At 40.0% G+C, this 22,199-nt stretch overlaps 1 protein-coding gene across 2 annotated transcripts in view; it reads left to right on the plus strand.

Annotated features, from left to right (window-relative positions):
* The first annotated feature begins 2,965 nt into the window (after positions 1-2,965).
* Positions 2,966-22,199, plus strand: part of PDZD8 (PDZ domain containing 8) — a 119,170-nt gene continuing 99,936 nt past the window's right edge. Inside the window, exon 1 of one of the 2 annotated variants that reach the window (XM_043981952.1) lies at positions 2,966-4,073. In XM_043981952.1, the coding sequence (XP_043837887.1) occupies positions 3,214-4,073 (860 nt within the window). In that variant the 5' untranslated portion in view covers positions 2,966-3,213. The remainder of the gene's footprint in view (positions 4,074-22,199) is intronic. The other variant, XM_043981951.1, reaches the window with a different exon arrangement.

Below are 22,199 nucleotides of genomic sequence, written 5' to 3' on the forward strand. Positions count from 1 at the left end.
AGGGTACTTACCAGGTAGCTTTTCCTCCTAGTTCCATCCTTACCTTGCCTATAACACTCACATCTCTGTTTTCAGTTGTATTGGTATAGTTGTACTTGAGAAGGTACAACCTAAAATTCTCTCTATAACTTTTCCCTATTTTTTTAAAGAATAACTATTTTTGGTCAAATTAATGCAATTTATGCAATCTGTCCTTTAATAGTCATTCACCTCCATTCTTGAAATGGATACTCAGATGTAATCTATTATTCATTGAAAGGTCAATGTGCAGTCAAACCAGTAAACTTATGTTTTCCCAATACTTTGTGGTATCATAAAGTTTTAGAGTTGGAAGGGGCCCTTAGAAATAATGTTATCCAATTCCAGTATTTTGTGGATTAAAACTCTGAAGTCTGTCAATGTGACTTGACTTCCCAAAGGTGATAAAACTAGTTATTGGCACATACACACTTAAATTTATAATGTTAATTGAGGGAACATGGATGATTAAAACTCAAAACACCTGATAAAATTGAAAAACTTTGGTTCAAGGACAGCTTTCTTCATTAGATTTATCTGGATTGTGTTTTGCTTAAGTGATTATTCAAGTTATTTTTGAATTGCCTAAAAATACACCAAAGGAACATGAATATCCAGGGGGGTGCTGGAGGAAAGAGATAATTTAGGAATATTGAAGAAATCTGCTATAGGGAAAAGACAGTCCAAAAACCAGATTATTGAAACTGTCTACTTGTGGATAATTTGAAGGCAGAATTCTTTGGTGTGGTACCTTGAAAAAAGTTAATTCATTAAAAAAAATCTATTGATCATCTGCTATGTATAAGGCTATTGTGCTAGGTACTAATAAATGTTGATGTTTGGTTAGAAAGATAAAAATAAGCTGTGACAAAAGTTCTCTAATATTTCATGTCTGAATCAGAGAGGACTTAGCTTTGGATCATCCCTGGGCTCAACCAGTGCTTGAACTGAAAAGAGACAACCCATAATTCAGTTGGTTTGGGCCTATATTAAATCAGAACCCTGGGTCTTTAACTCTCAGATTGGCTTTGGAATTATCAGTCCCTTTGTTGTAAAAATGTGTGAATGAGGGAGTGAGGGATCTATTAGTCTGACCTATGGTCAGAGAATTAAAAAACTGGCCCTGGAATGCCAGAGCCAGACAGAACTGACCTGCTCTTTATGACTGGGGTCACTGCTGTGGCTTGGCACTTAAAAGTGCTGTTAGTGTTCATGGTATGGGAGGGACTCGGTCATAGCATTTGTGATGTAATAAGTATACAGCTGGAATGGGGTATAGAAGAAGTGAGGATTCCAGTGCTGGGTAAGTCTGTCTTTCTAGGGGTTCATCATTACTTCTGCACTTTTGCTTTTGCCAGACTTCCCCCTTCATTTACCATCCTTGCACACAAACCCACATTCTCACCTTTCCTAGTACCAAAGTCCACCCATCCTTCAAAACTCAGATCGCATCCATCTCCTCCAAGAAGCCTTTTCTTAACCTTCCTCAACTTCTTACTGGTTTTTTGCCTTTAAAATTCTACAGAATTTAATGTCATGCAGTAATTAATCACACAATCCCCTTCTTATTATTTGTATTTTGTTGGGGTTTTTTTGAATATGATTATCATTGGATTTAAATGTTTTATTCTCCTTTAGTTATCAGAAGGCCTCACCTGTGGATATGAACAAATTATGAAACACCATCCTTTTTTTTTTTTAAGTTTAGGAAAATAATGACTTAGGCTAAATGGGGTATTCGAGATAAACCAAAATGAATACAAGAAGGAAGTCCAGTAAAGCTAAAGAGCTCTGGATTTAGCATCAGATAATCTGCTTCTTGGCTAGCTAGCTCCACTAATTAATATTCATGTCATCTTGGGCAGCCTATTTCACTTCTCTGGGCCTTTGTTTCCTAACCTACGATTTGTAAATTGAGGTTCTTTTTTAACCTAGACTTTTTCCGGGGGGTGAGGGGGGATCCGAGTCATAGATTCAGAGTTAGGGGACACTTGTTCAAACCCCTCATTTATCTTACTGATCTCTAAGCGTCCCTTCAAGCAGCTGTAAATCCTGAGAATTACAGTGCAGACTCCTTGGGGGGAAGGAGTTTATGCTTTTTCCCCAAGCACCTAGCTGGGTACCCCGCAAAAAGATTAGAGAGTTCAGTTAGAAAGCACTTTTGAGAGATTGGATCAACCTCTCCTGGTATATGGATGAGGAACGCGAGACCCAGAGAGAAATGAATTTACCCAAGGTCAACCTAGGCAGGTCCTGAGCAGCCTGGCTGGGATGGGAACCTAGGGCATCCGACTTCAGAATCAGGGCTCTTCCCTAGACCACCTGGGTTTTGGTTTTGTTTTTGTTTTTGAAAAGCCTTTTCTAAATATTTGGTTATTTTATTTAATTTGGTCTCCACTTTTCCCTCGGGTTGTTGGAAAGTTTCTGAAAATGCATCTGGTTTGCACAGGACCTTTGGGGCCCTGCGGGGCCAAGAGAAAAGAGACCCAATTCAGCTCCCAGAGGAGCCAGGGACCCCCGCCAAGCTAAAGGTGGGGGGAGGAGGGAAGATTTTATGTATTTTTTAATAACGCGCTGAACCACTTCTATTGGGTCCTTCTAATTTGACTGCTTCTCTCAAGACCTACTCCACCGAGGGCAGGCAGCTGGCATCCGGCGCTCCCTCTGCGGAGAGGAGGGAAAGAACCAGGGGCGGGAGGAAGGAGGAGAAGAAGGCGGTGCGGCACGAGGGGAATGCGACCTCCCGGAGGTGAGGAAGGTGTTCATCCTGCGCGCACGCGCGGAAAGGGGGCGGGTCCCTAGCGACGCCGGGGGAACGAGCCCGTTCTTCGGGGCAGCCGACGCAACGTGCCGCTCATCCAATGAGCGCGGGCGGGAGGGAGGCAACCGGTCCCGCTCCCTCCCCCTCCCCTCCCTCCCTCCGCCCCCGCCAGGGCCACCCCCCCAACACCAGCCGGGGGAGTCCGAAGGGAGACTCCGGCCGCGGCCAGGGCTCGACCACCGGGGCCCAGGCCTAAGGACGAGGCCGGGGGAATCGATCGCCCCGACCCCGACCCCACCACACCGCCCGATGTCCACAAGATGGAGGCAGCGGGGGCGGCGGCGGCGTGAAGAAGGCGGCGGTGTCCGGGTCCGGGCCGGAGCAGGAGCAGGTGCCTCGGCGGCTGCGGCGGCGACGGCGGCGGCGGCGGCGGGATGGAGCTGCTTGTGATCATCGCGGTGTCGGCCCTCGTTGGCTCCTTCCTCACGCTCCTCGCCCAGTTCCTGCTGCTCTATCATCGGAGGCCCGTGCAGCTGGAAGCACCGTCCGCCCCCGACTGGGGGGTCCAGTACGCCACCCCGGTGCCGGGCCTTCTCCTCCGCGAGTACCTCTATGGCGGCGGCTCGAGCCGGTTGTCGAAGCCCCCGGAGGGCAGCGGCGGCGGCAGGCGCTACTCGGTGGTGCCACGCTCCGTGGAGACCTGCTACTTCCTCAACGCGATCATCCTGTTCCTGTTTCGGGAGCTGCGGGACACGGCCCTGGCCCGGCGCTGGATCACCAAGAAGATCCGGGTGGAGTTCGAGGAGCTGCTGCAGAGCAAGACGGCCGGCAGGCTGCTGGAGGGCCTGGGCCTGCGGGAAGTGTCCCTGGGCCACGCCATGCCCCAAATCAAGACGGTCCGCCTCCTCCAGCCGGTGGTGCCCTCCTTCTCCGGAGACTCGGAGGCTGCCGACGGCGCGGACGAGCCCCCGGAAGCCAGCCCGGAGGAGCTCGTCTTCGAGCTGGACGTGGAGTACAACGGCGGCTTCCACCTGGCCATCGACGTGGACCTGGTCTTCGGCAAGTCCGCCTACCTGTTCGTCAAGCTGTCCCGCATGGCCGGGAGACTGCGGCTGGTCTTCACCCGCTTGCCCTTCACCCACTGGGCCTTCTCGTTCGTGGAGGACCCGGTGATGGACTTAGAGGTGCGTTCCCAGTTCGAGGGGCACCCCATGCCGCAGCTCACCTCCATCATCGTCAACCAGCTCAAGAAGGTCCTCAAGCGCAAGCACACCTTGCCCAACTACAAGATCAGGTGAGCCAGGGGTGGGCGGCGGGGGCGAGCGGGCCAGGACGCTGCTCGAGGTCGGCCCCTGACCAGGCAGCCCGGGGAATGAATGAATGTATGCAGGCGTGAGTGCCAGTGTGTACTGTTAGCTTGAAGGGCATTCATTGCACGGCCACATCCAGGGCTGGTCACACACTAGGACAGGTAGTTTCAGAGGCTCACGCAGTGCAACGACAGACGTGCCCCGTGCCCTGAGGGTGTTGCTGTTTGTATGTGTGGGGACCCAAACCGTCCTAGTAGCTGTCATTGACCAGTTGCCTCAGTGCCACAAGAGTTGGCTCTGGGTCTGCCCAGCAGCTGTTTCTGGATTTGGCCACTGCATTGAGGGCGGCAGCATCACCGGCTTTTGCATCACCTCATTTTGGCCACTTTGCACTAGGACAAGATCCCAGGTGTGAAGGGCATAGGGTAACTGACTTGCACCCAGAGTGTATTTTGTAACTGCGTTTGAAACCAGCTTTGCTTCCACTTGTGGAAGGCAGTGTAGATAGTTGCCAGTTACGGAGGCAGTCTCTTTATCCGCCCCCAACGAAATTAATAAGAACCTTTGTAATCATCTTTCTTGTCTCAGGTGTAGCTACTGTAAAAAACATATTGGACACCGTTTTTAGCTCCTCAAGAGCTCACCCTCTGTTGCTGCAATATAGAATGTATACAAATATGTTTACTGGGGCCAGCATACAATGTACATTCCTTTGTACAATGACTAACTTTTCCAAGTACTCGTCTGGCTGTTGTCTCATTGTGTATGCTTTGTATATACATCCCTTTGAGTATGATCTCTTTGAGTTCACCTTATTTCTCATTTGTGGCATTTTCTTTTAATAAACTTCAAGGGAATAATGTATCCGGATTAAATGCATGTTCCATGTGTTTATTCTGGGAATAATTTATTGGGTGGAATTCGAGGAGGCTTTTGATTTCATGTTAGTCATTCCTTTTTTCTTTTAGTCATTTCTAAAGTTTATGTGTTTATCCCCAGCCCTTGAGCTTTGTATGTAATGTTAAAAAAATTGTAGCATAGAATGCTAAAATAATGCAATAGTAACGAGCTTTATAGGATCTTGTGCAGATTGTCCTCTGGGTAACAACCCTCTTAACTGTCCAGAAATATATACTGTCCTTGTCATCCATGTTCGACTCATTGCAATCCCATGTTGGGTTTTCCTTGGCAGATACTCCAGTGGTTTTACATTTTCTTCTTCAGGTCATTATACAGATGAGGAAAAAGAGGCACACAGGCTTAAATGATTTACCCAGGATCAACAGCTGTCTGAGGCTGGATTTGAACTCAGGTCTTCCTGACTTCAGGCCCAGTGCTCTATCCATTACACACCACCTATCCACCCTTACCCATATTATATTGATTTTAATAAACTGAACATCAAGATGATGAAAATATAGCCAAATCTCTATCATCTGTACTATTTAAGGGACAATGGCATGGGTGGGTAATCTAGAACTTTCTTATTTTAGTGGTTTGGGATTTCTTTTTTGGATTGTCAAAAGTATTTTGTGCTAATATTTTTTTTCATTTCTAGATCATCACATTGAAAACACGAAGTATGAGAGATGACAGGTGGAATCTAGTTTAGGATTAAAGATTTACAGAGAATTGGCTAATAAATTATATTATACTGCACCCCTGAAGTAGAACAGATTAGATGATCCCCAAAGGGGCTCTTTTCAGCTCTTATGTACTTACTACCAATATAATTCTTTAAAACTTATGTTCTTTAAAAATTTATGCTTTAATTGTATAGGTCACACATCAGTTCTTCTGTTTAAACGATAAGAATTTTGTCATGGGAAGTTGTAGATCCTGAGTGAGTTTGAGCAAGATTTTGACAATTCCTAGCAGTGTAGTTTAGTCAAAATTGCCCTAGATTTGTAATCAGCATCAGAGATACAGATTTGGGAGGGACCTTTGACGTAATTTAGTCCACCCCCCCTTCCCCTTTACTCCTCTAATTTACAATTGAATAAACAGGCTTGGGGAAGTTAATTTGTACAATACTTGGTTTTTAATCTCTGGGTTGCTTCATACTACCTACCTCTGTAATCTTATCACTTGCCCTGAGACTCAGTTTTTTCATCTCTAAAATGAAATAGTTAGAATAGGTATTTCCACCTCTCAAACCAGTGCTGTTCTAAGAAACAACTTTTACTTTTTGTCTTTTCTGGCTAGAAGTAGGCAAACTCTAACTTCAGGTAAATAAAGATCACCTAACTAGGCCATTACTTTTTTATTCCTTTTTTTTTTATTTTGGTGAGGCAATTGAGGTTAAGTGACTTGCCCAGGGTCACACAGCTAATAAGTGTCAAGTGTCTGAGGCTGGATTTGAACTCAGGTCCTCCTGAATCCAGGGCCAGTGCTCTAACCACTGTGCCACCTAGCTGCCCCTTTTTATTCTTTTCAAAGTAGCTTGTGGCAGAGAAAAAGTCTATAAATGTGATATATTCTGACCATATCTGGCTTAGGTCTCAAAAGAAATTAGATAATTATGACTGGAAAGAGTAGACAGTATAAGGTAGGCACTATTTAAAGGTTTCCTTCAATTCAGTGAACTTGTTTCAAACAAGAAGTGTGCCATTTAAAATATGGCAGAGCTATGTGACCCTGGGCAAATCACTTAACCCTCATTGCCCTGAAAAAAAAAAAAAGAAGAAGAAGATAAAATATGGTAGAAGTGCTCAAATACTTTTTTTTTGGTGGGGCAATGAAGGTTAAGTGACTTGCCCAAGGTCACACAGCTAGTGTCAAGTGTCTGAGGCTGGATTTGAACTCAGGTCCTGAATCCAGGGCTGGTGCTTTATCCACTGTGCCACCTAGTTGCCCCCTCAAATACTCTTAATTTAAAGGTATCTTTAAACAACAGACAATTTGAACTGGCTAGGTACTTGTCGTCCTAAGACCTGAACTAAAACATGGTACCTAAATAACATAATATGTGCTTTATAATTTAAAAGGAAACTCATTAGTTAAATGCAGAAATATTTATTTTTAGGCAATAACATAAGATAAATTTTCATTGAATATAGTCTATGTTAACCTAAAATTGAAGGAAACTGGAATGAGCACTAATAGGAAGCTTGCTTCTCTTAAATACTGTTAGTTTATTTGGTGCTGCCATAATAATCCCCACAGTTTAAACATTGGGCAGCTGCAGTTTCTAAATAGGTTTTGCTAATTCATCCATTTAGCTCCCTAATCTACTTAATAGAACTAGTAAAGGAGTTGGGACTTGAGGGAGCCTTTGAAGAGTTTTGAGCTGGGGGAGTGAAGTGATCAGATCTGTTTAGAAGGAACATTGATTTAGTGGCTCTACTTGTTAGGAAGTTCTTACCATCATCTGAGAGGTCTTGAGGGTTCGAAGAAAGGTGGTAGTAGTAGAGACAGAAAAGAGATTTGAGGGAGATCACGGAGGTGGAATTTACAAGGCATTTTTGTTTCAACAACAATGATGACAACAACTATAACAGTAAATAATGGCTTAAACTTATTTAGTGTCAAAGTTTCCAACCTGCTTTTCTCACAGCAGCAGTATTGAGAGGTAGGTAATAGAAGTCCTTTTTCTGTAAGTGAAAGCTAGGGCTAGGTGACCTTTTCAATTTCCTCATAGTTTTAGATATTTGGTATTATTTGCATTTTACAGATGAGGCTACTGAAGTCCATAGAAGTTAAGTCACCTTGTCTAGGATCACAAGCTCATCTTAGACTAGAGAGAGAGTTCAGTGGTGCAATGGTCAGAGCACTGGACCTGGATAGAGTTAGGGAGACCTGAAACTCAAATCTGACCTCAGACATTTATTTTCTAGCCTCAACTGTAAAATGGAGATAGTAACAGTATCTACCTCCCAGAGTTGTTGTGGGAAATGAGCTAATAGTTGTAAAGTACCTGGTACGTAGACAGTATATTAATGCTTATACCCCACCCCCACCCCCACCCCCATTCCTCCTTTAAGTATCAAAGCTAGAATTTAAGCTTATGGAAGAGGCAGTGTGGAAGCCATAGGGAGCCACTGGAGTTGATTGAGTAGAGGGTACATGTGGTTGTACCTGAACTTTAAGGGAATCACTTTAGTGGTTGAACAACAGGGGGATTGGAGTGAGGAGGGACTTGAGGCAGGCAGACACACCAGCAGATTATTGCAGTAATCTAGGTATGAGGTGATGCAGGCTCTCACTAGAGTGGTAGCAATGTCAGAAGAGAAAATGGCCAGACCGTGGCAGCAGATTGGATATGAGGATAGGACAGCCTGTAGGGGCCGAATTTAATATATAGAGAGTTAATTGGGTGACATCTGATCATAGAGGTTTTCCCAAGTTTCTCTGAAATCATCTTTCTTCATTTCTTGCAACACAATAGTGTTCCATCACATTTATCTACCACAACTTGTTTATCCATTATCCAGTTTTTGACTACCCCCCATTCTCATTCTTGTCACCTCAAACAGATCTATAAATATTTTTGTATCTCCATAGACTTTGTTTTGTCTAAGACTGACCACTCCCTTAATTTACCCTCCATCTAATCCCTTCTTCTCCCTTTTCCCGGTTGAATGAAATGCATATCTATACCTAAATTTTGTGTGTGTGCATATGTATGTATTCCATTCTTTAACCAGCTCATTTGAGAATGAAGTTGAAGTGTCAGCTGCTCCCCCATCCACTCTTCCTTGTTTGTATAGATGTCTACTTGTGCACTCTAATTATGTGAAATAATTTCCCCTACCCTTGTCCCTCACACCCAACCTCCCCTCCCCACCCCTGCCCCCTTTAATTCTTTTCCCCCTCTCTTTCCATTCTTTTTTTTTTTTAGTGAGGCAATTGGGGTTAAGTAACTTGCCCAGGGTCACACAGCTAGTAAGTGTTAAGTGTTTGAGGCCGGATTTGAACTGAGTTCAGGGCTGATGCTCTATCCAATGTGCCACCTAGCTGCCCCTCTCTTTCTGTTCTTAAGATCATCAGGACATAACAGACCCACTCTTTGATAGTAGACAGGTCTTTATCTAATTAGCATCCTTCGGTTATGGCACAAACAAGAGAATGACTGTAATCTGAAAAGCAAAGAGAGATAATCCTCTTCCATGCAAAAGAAATAACAGGTTTGGAAAAGAAACTAAACTAAAATATCTCAATGGAAGAGTTATAAAAAGATAACTTAGGGAAATGTATTTTCATGTCTGTTTTGAAGAGACTGTTCATGGAGATCATTGGAGAGATTTTATTTAACCAAATTAAATTCCTTTTTCAGAGAGTATCTGCACATGCACGCACACACACAAAAGAAAAAACCATCCTTCCAAGACACCTGATAAATAATAGGACTCAGAATGGACATGCGTATTATGTTCGTTTTTCCTCATGTAGTATTATATTCAGTTTTGCTGGGTAAGTTATTCTTGGCTGTAATCCTATATATCCTTTGTCTTCTGTAATATTGTATTTCAGACTCTCTTTATTCCTTTATAGTGGTGGCTGCTAAATTGTGTATGTTCCTGACTATATCTCTTTGGTACTTGAATTCTTTTTTTTTCTGGATGTTTGTAGTATTTTTTATTTTTTATTTATTTTTGGGTGACTTGGAAGCTCTGGATTTGGGTTGTAATATTTCTGGGAATTTTACTTTGTGGGTTTCTCCTAGGGAGTGACTGGAAGATTCTTTTTCCACTTTTTCTCCTGGTTCTAAGAGATTTGTACATTTCTTATAAGATCTAGAAATATGATGTCTAGGGTTTTTTTTTGGGGGGGGGTTGGTCATGATGTTCTGATTGTCCAGTGATTCTTAAATTTTTTTTCTCCTTGATGTGTTTACAGGCTATTTGTTTTTGCTATTAGATCCCTACCACTTGCTAATATTTTTTTAGTCTTTTGACTTTGTTTTGATTTTTCTTGTTGTCTTATGTAGTCATTGGCTTCTATTTGTTCCATTCTGATTTTCAGGGAGTGTAACTGCTTGGGAAAGCTTTTTTATTTCTTGTTCTGGCCTGTCAGACCTGTTAATTCCTTTTCCTTAGTTATCTTTCTTTCTTAGATATAATTTCCATTTTTTTCCTTTGAGTGTTCTCATTTCATTTGTAAAAACCTCTTTAATTCTTTAAAAAAATTCTTGCTTTATTTCTTCTAGGGATTCCAATTGAGTGTGTGCTCAAGCTTTTTCCTCTGAGGCTTTGCTTGGGGATGTTTTGGAGATGTTCTTTTCCTCTGAATTTGTGTCTTAAGCATCCCTACCACCATAAAAAATAGCTAGGTTCTTTTTTTGTTTACCCATCTTTCTAGCCTGCTTCCTGATTTCAGACTTGATATTAGATCTAGGCTCTGCTACACTTTAAGAGGGAAGGTTTGGGCTGGTTCTGTTTCTGTTGTTGTTCCTATTTCATCATTGAACACCCTTGGGATGCCTTTTGTTTTAGTTGGGTCTCATACCAAGCTGTCTCCATGCAGTAGAATTGTCTCTTTCCACTGTTTGTCAAAGTCCTTTTATAAGGCCACTTATATTTTTCAACCCTCCTTCCTGAGAAGATTTTATAAAGAAGTTCATATTCTAAATGGTGATGTTTTTGGCTGCTCTATCCATTCACTTTGCAAATAGGTCAGGAGTATGCTGAATGAGTTAAAAAGAAAAGAAAGTGTGTGAATTCTTGATCTTATGACAGTTGATTTATATTGGTTAAATTTTTATATGAAATTGTTATAATATTGACGTCCTTTTCTCTAGATCCATTTTCCATGTCTCGACTTGTTTTAACAGGTCATGATGGAATTTTAGTTGGAATTTTAAATGTCTGTTTCATTTTCTTCTAGCTTTGTATTGATTTTGGTTTTTACAACATTAGCCAATGTGGCATTTAAAATGTGGTCACCTTATTTCTGTAACAAGTTTGAGGAAAATTAGCTGGGGTTTTTAATAGATTGCTACTTATAAATTAGAAGGTTTAGCACCAGTTAAGCATTTATTAAAGTATATTAGATATTAGTAAAGAGTAAGATAGCACATGGCTCAGAAAGTTAGGAAAGCTTAGCTAAGATAGAGGAGGAGAGAGAAAAAAGCGCCGCCACCTGAGAATCTCAGGCCAAAAAGGAAGTTCCTATGCCCCTGTGAGCGGAAGCTTTCTGCTGGTCCGGATGACAGGCAGTCCCTACATACTGCTCCAAGCTAATTGGCCAGCATCACCTAAATCCATTGGTTCACTGGACCTGAGGGTAGTTCATGAGCAGAACTTGCTGAGGTCAGAGTTCAGAGAACACACCCCCTGAGGGCCAGGCCTTTACAATATTGCATCTAGCTATTGAGAAGTTAGTGTTTTCTCCCTTATCTTGGATTTCTACTCCCTGTGAAACGTTTTCCCCAGGCATTCTCCTTAGGGAAAAAAAAAGAAGCAAAATAAGTTTTAAGTATTTCAGCCTTCTCACCGTGATGCAAGTATCATCATTCCATACCTTCCTGAGTTGTAATCCCATCTTTTCTTTGATTTTTCTTACCTCCAAAATAGCTTTTTAGTTTTTGTTTTTGGGTTTTTTGTTTTTTTTTTTTTGGCGGGGCAACAGGGGTTAAGTGACTTGCCCAGAGTCACATAGTTAGTAAGTGTTAAGTGTCTGAGGCCAGATTTGAACTCACATCCTCCTGAATCCAGGGGCGGTGCTCTATCCACTGCGCCACCTAGTTGCCCTTGTGACTTTTTTTTTATGTACGTCTAATTCCTCCTTTTCTCTACATGATCTTTCATACAACCCTGCTTCTGATGTTGATCCCAGTAATCTCCACATGTGTTGCTCCTCAGGTTCCTAGATTTCCTTATATAGTCTTTTTTTTCATATAAAATGTTCCTCTGTCACCCATTTAAAAAAATCTTTTTGCATCCTTTTGAATGAATGTGCTCTTCCATTACTTTATATTAGTTATGATACCAATCATGACTTCATCCCACCAAGTCACAGCAATACCTATGAGGCCAATTTTGCCTTGTTGACCTTTTTTGTTATCTGTCCATTGGGTTTTTTGGGGGGGGGGCAGGGCAATGAGGGTTGAGTGACTTGCCCAGGGTCACACAGCTAGTGCGTGTCAAGTGTCTGAGGCCTGATTTTGAACTCTGGTCCTCCTGAATCCAGGGCCGGTGCTTTATCCACTGAGTTACCCAGCTGCCCCCTGCATTGGGTATTTTTGTAGTGTCCTCTAATATCATAAGTTCTATTCCTAGTTTTCTTTCATATCATTTCCCATGAAGCACTAGCCTGTTCTTTATTGAACTTTCTACTTTTAGGCATTAGACTTGGCAAATCTATACAGGCAGCTTTCTTTCTTCTTTTCTCTTTTGAGTGTAAAGCTTTTTTCATCAGTTTTACAATTTATTTTAATCTATGATATGATTTTGTTTTATGTTCTTGGGGTTTTTATTTTTGTTTTGTTTTTGGCAAATTGCTCCTCTGCCAATGACCCATTTATCCTATTCTGTTCCTTTTGAATGTTTCCCCTTCCAAAGTATCATTTTTCCTTTCTGCAATGCATAATAATTTTTATTCTATTCTTGTTTGTGCAAGTTTGGATTTCTTATTTTAAGATGTTTATATTTGCATTTAAGTTATGGAATCTAGATGTCTGTAAACAGAATATAACATGTTGATACAATTCCATGCTCTACATTTGTGTTTTAGGTTAAGAGAAACAGTTAAGGGAAGAAGATGAGGACTGTTGTAAAAATGAATTTTATTTTCCCAAAGGATGAGTATTATATTTTCATTTCTCACTTGGCACCAGATAAATTATAACTATGACTAAGATGTCATAAAATAATTTAAGATAATAAAGTACTACTCCAAATACTCTCAAATATTATAATAGCATTAAAAAATAGTCTAATTGTTGATTTTACATTGTCTTGATTTCCCCTTGGTATTCTTCTTACTTCCTATCAGAGAGCCATTCTTTTTTTCTTTTCTTTTTTTTTTTTTTTGGTGGGGCAATGAGGGTTAAGTGACTTGCCCAGGGTTACACAGCTAAGTGTCAAGTGTCTGAGGCCGGATTTGAACTCAGGTCCTCCTGAATCCAGGGCTGGTGCTTTATCCACTGTGCCACTTAGCTGGCCCCGAGCCATTCTTTATAAAAATTTTTTTAATGAAAAAGAAGAGAAAAAATAAAGCTTAAAGATATATCTCCCAAATATGACATATTTAGGGCTTCATACCTGTGGACTCCTCACCCCTGCACATGATTTGGGGGAGGTGTCCCTTTTTTGGAGCCACGCTTACTTTTACTAATTTTCAGCATTCATATTCAATTGTTTTGTGGTTCTTTCCATTTACTTTGTCATTTGATATGTTTGTTGTTTTCCTCAACCTGCATACTTTGCTTTGTCTAAGACTTTCTATTTTTCCCCTGTGTTTTTCATGTTTGTCTTTTCTTATGTGATAATATTCCATTCCATTCTTGTACCACAATTTTATCAGCCATTTCCCAGTTGATGGACATTTACTTTGTTTCCAATTCTTTACTACTGTACAAAGTGTTACTGTAACTATTTTGGTTTATATTGGTCCTTTCTTTTTGTCAGTGACCTCCTTGAGATATAGCAGTGGAATGTTTAGGTCAAAGGGTATGGACATTTTAGTCATGTTATTTGTGTAATTTAAAATTGTTTTCCAGAAAAGTTGTGCTAACTCAGTTTCATCAACAATACATTAGTGAGCCTGTCATATCCCTTCCAACATTGACTATTTCTGTCCTTTGTCATTTTCGCTACTTTATGCTGGATATGAGATAAAAATTCAGGGTGTTTCAGATGTGCATTATTAGTGATTTGGAGCATTCCCTTGTTTGTTGTTAATAGCTTGCAGTTGTTCTTTTGACAGTTGTTTATATCCTCTGACCACTTGTCTATTTGGGAATCATTTTTGGTGTCATATGTTTCTGATATCTATATATCTTGAAATCCAAACACTTATTGGTGTGATGTTTAAAATCTAAATTGTGGTCGCCTTAAATTAGAAGCTTCAGCACCAGTCTTTGGGCATTAAACATTTATTAAAGCAAAGAGGCATTCACAAGGAGTTCAGAAAAAAAAAAGTCCTACCTAGCCTGGAGTTCCAGCCTGGTTGGGTTCTTCCTGAAGTCCTCCTCCTCCACGAGCCTGCTTTAATCAGGAACTCTCCAGCAAGCTGATTGTGGAAGCTTTTTATAGGTCTGGAACAGAGGTGGCCCTTACACACTGCTCCAAGCTGATTGGTTGGCATCATCCAAATTCATTGGTTTTGAAGGTGTTCTCAAGTTGAGTTCACAGTCTAGCTTCTGAGAACAATACCTTCTTAAGGGATAGCCAGGTGTGATTGCAATCCAATTAACTTGAAGTAGGCTTAATCAGCAGTCAATCACTCTCACTTGATTCAATCAGTATAGATTAATCTTCAGGTGGGTCTGCTAAATCCCATTATTTCATCACATTGGTAATATTTGATAAAAAGATCTAGTTGACCATTTCCCTTCTTATAACAGATGTGTTAATTTTGTTTGTGCAAAAACCTTTCAATTTGATGTTATCAAAATTGTCTATTTTTTTTAATTGCCTGTATTCCTTATTTGGTTAAGAATTCATCTCTTGGGGGCAGCTAGGTGGCATAGTTATCTATACTATACTATAGCACAGGCCCTGAATTCAGGAGTACCTGAGTTCAAATCAGGCCTCAGACACTTGACACTTACTAGCTGTGTGACCCTGGGCAAGTCACTTAACCCCCATTGCCCCCCCCCCCCCCAAAAAGAATTAATCTCTTACCCACTGGCCTTGGATTCAGGAGGACCTGAGTTCAAATCCAGCCTCACACATTTGACACTGTGTGACCCTGGGCAAGTCACTTAACCCTCATTGCCCTGCCCCCCCCCAAAAAGAATTAATCTCCTACTCATAGCATTGAAAGATATATAATATTTTTCTTCTAATTTTTAATGGTATAATTTTTACTATTCAGGTCATGTCTCTATTTTGAATTTGAGGAATATGATGTAGTTTAAGCTAAATTTCTGCCCATATCTGACATATATAGTGCTTTCTGGCATAAATGTAGTATACATATCAGATTATTCAGAGTACTTCGTTGTACCAGAAAGTAGGCACAGTACAAAAAGTACTGTGTTATAAACTTAAAATTAGTACAATACAATCATTAACTAGGTATTTAACAGTTATATTGCCTATATCCTTCACATTTAGTAGGGTTTTTATTGAGAGGAGTGAATAGTTTTAATGACACAACTTTTGTTAAAATAAGAAAATATTTTAATGGATTGTTTTTTCATGAGTGTGGATGCATCATTTAGTTTATTAATAAAAACTTATTGTATTATATTAAATTAATCAGCAGAGGAAAACCAGCTAACTCTTAACTAGGGCATGGTGTCTGATGTTCTTAAAGTGCTGACAATTTTTCCTTCAGCAGTATAGAAACAGTTGAATTTAGCACTGAATAGCAAGATTAATTTTTTAAAATAGGAAGCTAGTAGATGGCTTCTGTTTTCTCCCTCTGGCTACTGTTCCCCAGGTGAGGCCTTCTGGGACACCTTGTTGTGTTCTAAGGTCTTTGTTTCCCTCAAGCCCCCTTAGCTGAGTTTGTCTTAAGTTAATTTGGGGGTTATCTTCATGTTACTTATCCTAGTTCTGTTTTGTGAAGTTTGCCCCAGTACCATATTCTAGTTTGATGTAAGTTCTACTATCAACTTAAAAAAAGAGAAGCTGTAAGTGTCTTTTCTTTCGAGACATAGAGTGAGGTTGGAGGGGTAAGCACCATTATTAGACAAGGACTGAACCAGAGTCATTTTCAGCAAAGTGCTAAATAGCTTATAAATTGATAGGGAACCTTCGAGTACTGTATCTTTAAGGGGCAGGGGGAGTGCAGAGAAAAGAGACCCATGAGCCATTTGATGAATTCCCTTTCTTCCTCTGTGAATCTTCATTGACTTTATAGATTACTAGCACTAAGTATGTAGCAGAGAACTCTTCTGTTAGGATAAATTCATTGGCTGAAATATCCCCCACTAGCCTGTGTCTCCTGCTTCTAGGTGTTTTCTTCATTGGTTAGCAAATAGGGTCCTTGCTCCAGCTTCTTATTAATGTCTGAGTTGCTGAAGCCTCTTGCTGATAACCAAGATTGGGTCCCTGTAAGTCATTCATAACCCTATGCTGCAGAGCTTCTGGTCACTTTCCTTGGGGCGGGTAGGGGGGGGTCTCAAAAAGTGAGTAATGTGTAATAAAGCTGGAAAGGTAAGTTGGGCATAGGTTGTGAAGGGCTTTAAATGACAAGCTGATGAATTTATATTTGAGCTTAGAGTCAATAGAGAGTTATTAGAGCATGAGAGTGTAATAATGAGATCTATGTTTTAAGAACATCACTTTGGCAGCTTTTTGGAGAATGAGAGAGATTTGAGGAAGGGAAGTCAGTTAGAGAACTACAGTTATCCCTTTTACATTGAGACTTTCCCCATCATGGTTTTGATATATCACTGGTTGGTATAAGAAATTAAATGGGAATTTTGGGGGAGTTTAGTGGAAGCCCCAGACAAGACAGAAGAAGTTTAGAAACGCATAAATGCATCAAATATGTATAGTATCGTTTAATATCAACATATTTTATCTTTTAATATCATAATAGTTCAGACTTATCCTCTGGTGGGAAGGGAGGTCCAAACATTTTACACAGATTTTCCAGATTGCAGGGGTGCTGCACCCCTAACCCCCGCGATGTGGAAGATATAAGTGTATTGCAGTAGTTGAGAGGAGGTTTGAGGGCTTGAACTATAATAGTGACTGGGTGTGGAGAAAGGGATGAAGATATTATGGAGATAAAAGTGACAAGATTGGGTATGTGGAGTGAGGGGTCAAGGATGACACCAAAGATACAGACCTGGACAAACTGAAGGATTCTGGGTAACATAATAGAAAAGGAGAAATTTGAAAGAAGGATAGTTCTGGGGGTAAAGGTAATTGGTTCTGTTGTAGACATGTTGATTTTGAAATCATTATGGGGCATTCAATTTGCAGTGTCTAGTAGGCATTGGAGATGTGCACTTAGGAGAACAATGGCTGGAAATATAAATCTGGGAATCAGGTGCATAGAGATGAAAACTGAACTCGTGAGAACTGATGAGGTCAACTAATAGTGTATAGGGGGGAAGAGAAGGGTTCTAGGACAGAGTCTCGTGTTACCCTTACAAGTAAGGGGCATGATAAACATAGCTGATGAACCTGCAAGGGAGGCTAAGGAAAGGAGATTTTCCTGGGGATATCCTTTACTCCTGTTCTTTGAAGTTCTTCATTTGTAGTCTGTTGCAGCCTGTTTAAACCCATAATGTGCTTCTCCATTTCTCTCTGTATGATGGTCAATTCCATTCTTTGGAGATTATTATGTTCTATATCTCCTAGAAATATAACAATATAATCTGATGCTATGACTATGATGAATGGCTTGTATTAATATAATGCTTTAATGTTTATAAAACACTTTACCCACAGTTTCTGTGAAAGGTCTCTAGTATAAAGATGTTTTGTGTGTTTGCTATTAGCACGTGGAAGATTATGTTTAGGAGTAATCACCTTCTTTGTTGTAAGAGGAATGGAATTGATAATGTGAGTGGAGTACTGAAATATTTAGTGGTATGAATATACTTTAATAAAAAAAGACCTAGAAAAGGTCCCACTCCTCAGCATAATTAGCTCTTGCTGGTATATACTATTTTTACTCCTAAGTGCTTTGAAGCAAAATTTTCTCTAGTACTAAATAGCTACCCTTTAAGCATACTTAGGGAAGTAAGGTCAGTGCAATAAAAAAGTCACATGTCCTAGAAATACAGTTGTTTTTTATTAAAAAAAACACATGATAAATCTAAAATAAGATGTTTCTCTAATGACAGATTTCATGCCCAAGTGCTAAATCTTAAAGTAGTGCTAACAGCTTCTTTTCTTTTATTTAGTAGCTAACTAAAAGCATCATATTTTGTTTAATGTATGTTGTATATGTTTTACTGTTGGTCTGTTCTTTCAGGTACTTGGATCCCAGGAAGAACTCAGTATCTAGTAAATAATGAATTTCCGTTATTTGCCACGTACAAAATTTCTATCCTTTCCACTCAGCATTGTTTGAATGTTTACCAGGTAGTGTTAGCAACTGTTGTTGAGGGTGATGTGGGTATTGATAGGATTCCATATTTACCTAGACCAATGAACAGATGATAAAAAAAAATGTTTTCTTCATCGTTTGGTTTGACATAAGAGCAGTTCTGTTGTAGTCAACTTCATTTGTATGAGTATAGTTGTAGAGTAAAAAGAAGTTAAATGAGCTCACTTTCCAGCCCCCAACTCCTCCAGGCAGATCTAGAAAACACAGAAAACTGAATCTTTTTTTTGTTCGTTTTTTTGTTTTTTTTGGTGGAGCAATGAGGTTTAAGTGACTTGCCCAGGGTCACACAGCTAGGAAGTGTCAAGTGTCTGAGGCCAGATTCGAACTCAGGTCCTCCTGAATCCAGGGCCGGTGCTTGATCCACTGCACCACCTAGCTGCCCCCAGAAAACTGAACCTTGATGGAAAAGTCCAAGAAAAAGTCACAGTCATTTTTCCAAGCCAGATCGGCATAGGGAGACAAAGAGGTAGCTGGACACTGGAGATGGCCCTTGTCAAAATATTTTGAGTACAAAACACTTCCAGCTCGGGAGAGGCTGTGCACCAGGACCTCATGCAGGATACAGGAACAGGTGCCAACTTGCAACTTTGTCACTCACTACCTAGATCTTGGTAACAGTTCTAGGGCTCACTGAGGAGAAGACTTGTACTCAGTGGTGTCATTCTGCAGGTAAAGAGTGGTTACAGACCCCAGGTGATCTAACTACAGAAGAGAAGGAATTTAGAAGCAACGCAGCAATTATAGAGTTCAGATCCCAAGAGGAGACTTGGGTCTCACTTTCCCCTTCTAGCCCAGTCTAAAGGAGTAAATAGCAGGAATCCCGGACCAAGGGAGAACCTTGCTTCTTTCACTCTGTACTAGAAAAAATATTCCAGCTGACTGAGCTGCAATCTACTATTGTTCAGATCCAAACCCTGATCAGGAACTTGTAGAGGCTGTAGGGGCAGGCATCAGACTTTGCCTTGGATCAGACCCCTTGGAAGCACTGAAAGCTTGCAGATTCCAAGCCTGAGCTGTCCCTGAGAACCTAGAACAATATAACACTCAAATACCAGGAACAACAGGAACAATCCAGATCTTCCTTCCAGAAGTGCCCAGTTCCCAGCCCTAACATCAAGACAGAAGTAGGAAGTAGGCTGGAAGAATGGAGTAAACAAAAAAGAATCCCACCACTAAGAGCTATTATGGTGAAAGGTATGCTCAAAACAAAAAACCAGAAGTGGAGAATTACTTCCAAACTTCTACAAGCAAAGCCTCAAAGAGAACCATGGTTGGACATTCAATTGGAATTCTTGGAAAGATGAAAAAAGAGTTTTAAAAAAAAGTTTGAAAATGTTTTTGTCAATAAAATGAGAGCACTATTTGAAAAAAAATAGAACCAAAAAAAATTATGGAAGAAATAATTAATAATTATCTCCCTGAAAATTAGCATGGTCCAAGTAGAAGACAATAATTCCATGAGATAATGAGAAATCTTAAAGCAAAATTAAAAGACCTAAAATTTTTTTTTAATTTTAAAAAAGGAAGATATCTAATAGGAAAAATAGCTGACTTGGAAAACAGATTAAGGAGAAAAAACTTAAGTCACTGGACTTACTGAAAATTGTGGCCCTCCTTCCTAATCCCCCCTCCCAAAAGCCTAAACATCATATTTCAGGAAATCTTAAAACTGCCTGGATATCTCAGAACCAGAGGACAGAGTGGAAATAGAATTCTCCAGTCACTCCTTGGGAGAAACCCACAAATAAAAATTCTGAAGAACATTATAGTCCAAATCCAAAGCTTCTAGGTCTAAGAAAAAATACCACAAGCATCTAGAAAGAAAGAATTGAAGTTCGAAAGAGCCACAGTTGGGATCACATGCAATTTAGTAGCCATTGCTATATTATAAAGAAGCAGAGAGCTTGGAATACAATATTACAGAAAGCAAAGGGTATATAGGTTTTCAGCCAACAATAATCTACCTAGCAAAACTGAAAATAATACTACATGAGGAAAAATGCACATTTAATGAAATAGGGGACTTCTAAGCATTCCTGATTTATATAGCCCACAACTGTACAGCAACTTTGAAATTCAAACATAACAGTTGAGAAAAATAAAACAGTAAACATGATCAGTGATAATTGGAGGAAAAAAAGGATAAACTGCTTATATTCTAATATAGGGAGAGGATACACATATCCCTTCTGAGTCCTATCATTATCAGGTGTCACAGAAGGATGCTAATTGGATAAAGCCTGTCTCCTACCAAGGAGAGTTTCTGTTATAGCCTGCTGATCTTAAGAGAAGAATCAAAAGAGAGATGAAGAGAAGCACAATTGAGTGTTGGGGGAGGTAAAAAGGTTAGGGAAAATTATCTTGCATAATCAGGGTACCTAAGGAGAAGCCTTATAGGGACAAGGAGGAAGTAAAAAGGAGTAATTCACTTTCCTAAACTGGTGAAAGGAGGGAAGAATACACAGATAGTTGGGTATAATAACATTTCATTCAACAGGAAAATAAAAAGTAATGAGGAGAAGGGACTAGAAGTAGGGTAATTTGAGGAAGGGGAGAGGAATCAGTCCTGAGTCTAAGGATGTACAAAAATTGGCTCTTTGGGGAGTTGTAAAGAATGGGTTGGATGTCCATAAATTGGGGAATGACTGAACGAGTTATTGTATATAAATGTGATGGAATACTATTATGAAATAAGAAATTATGAAGGGAGTGGTTTCAGAGAAACCTTGGAAGACTTTTAGGAGCTGATGCAGAGTAACATAAACTGAACCAGGAGAGCAGTTTGTAACAGGGTAAAAGCAAACAACTTTGGAAGACTTAGCAATTCTGATCATCATAATGACCAACCGTGATTCCAGAGTATTAATGATGAAATATACTACCTACCTCTTGATAGAAACGTGAAAGCAGTGCAGAGATATTTATATGTGTTTAAATATACACACATGTGTATATACACATGTAGTATACCAGGGTTTTGTTTTTCTTTTCAAAAGGAGGGGATTTGGAGTAAGAGGGAGATAGGGTAAATTTTTGTTGATTGAAAAAACTTAACTAAATTTTTTTACTAATCTGAGATATATTAATGCTAACATCGTCTTAATTGTGGGACCTTTGGGATACTGTAATCTTTTAAGGTATTCTCTGGAAGCAGAGTCTGGTCTATTGCATTGGACCGTGGGATTGAAAGACAGGACATCTCTGTTCCATTCCTGACTTTACTATTCATTTCATTGGTATGACCTTGTACAAGTCATTTACTCCTTCCAAGGTTCAGCTTTCCCATCTCATCCCATTTTGTGTGTTGTGTTTGTGTTTCTATTTCTTTTCACCCAGTGGTGTCAACAAGAACTGATCATTAAATTTTCAGTGTGAGCATTTACATCTCAGGAAATTAACGAACACTACAAACCAGACATTAATATGGTATTTTGTGAATTGTCTAGACTTAAGACAGTGATTAGAAAATGTTAATGATGAAAATGAAAATTAAAAGTTTGTGTATCTTTAGGTAAACATCGACCACCTCTCCCCAATTAGGGAAGAGAGGTTAGGTTGTACGGTAAAGGTATGACTAACTATACATAATGAAGCTTATCTTCTCTGATATAAATGGCTTATCTCAAATTTTCCTGATCATGCTTTTTCTTGTATGGGGAAAAAATTATTTTGTCTCAAAAGACTAGGTGACATTTAAAAAAATATTTCCCCCCCAATTACATGTAAAAATAAGTTTTAACATTTATTTTTTAAGTTTTGAGTTCCAGATTTTATCCCTACCTCCCTCTCTTCCCTGACATGGTAATCAGTCTAATATAGGTTATACATGTGCAGTCATGTAAAGCATATTTCCATATTAGCCATTTTGTGGAAGAAAGCTAAAAAAGGTGAAAAATAGTATGCTTCAGTCTGTATTCAGAGTCAGTAGC

The sequence above is a fragment of the Dromiciops gliroides genome, chromosome 2 (genome assembly GCF_019393635.1).
Source record: "Dromiciops gliroides isolate mDroGli1 chromosome 2, mDroGli1.pri, whole genome shotgun sequence".
Classification (NCBI taxonomy): Eukaryota; Metazoa; Chordata; class Mammalia; order Microbiotheria; family Microbiotheriidae; genus Dromiciops; species Dromiciops gliroides.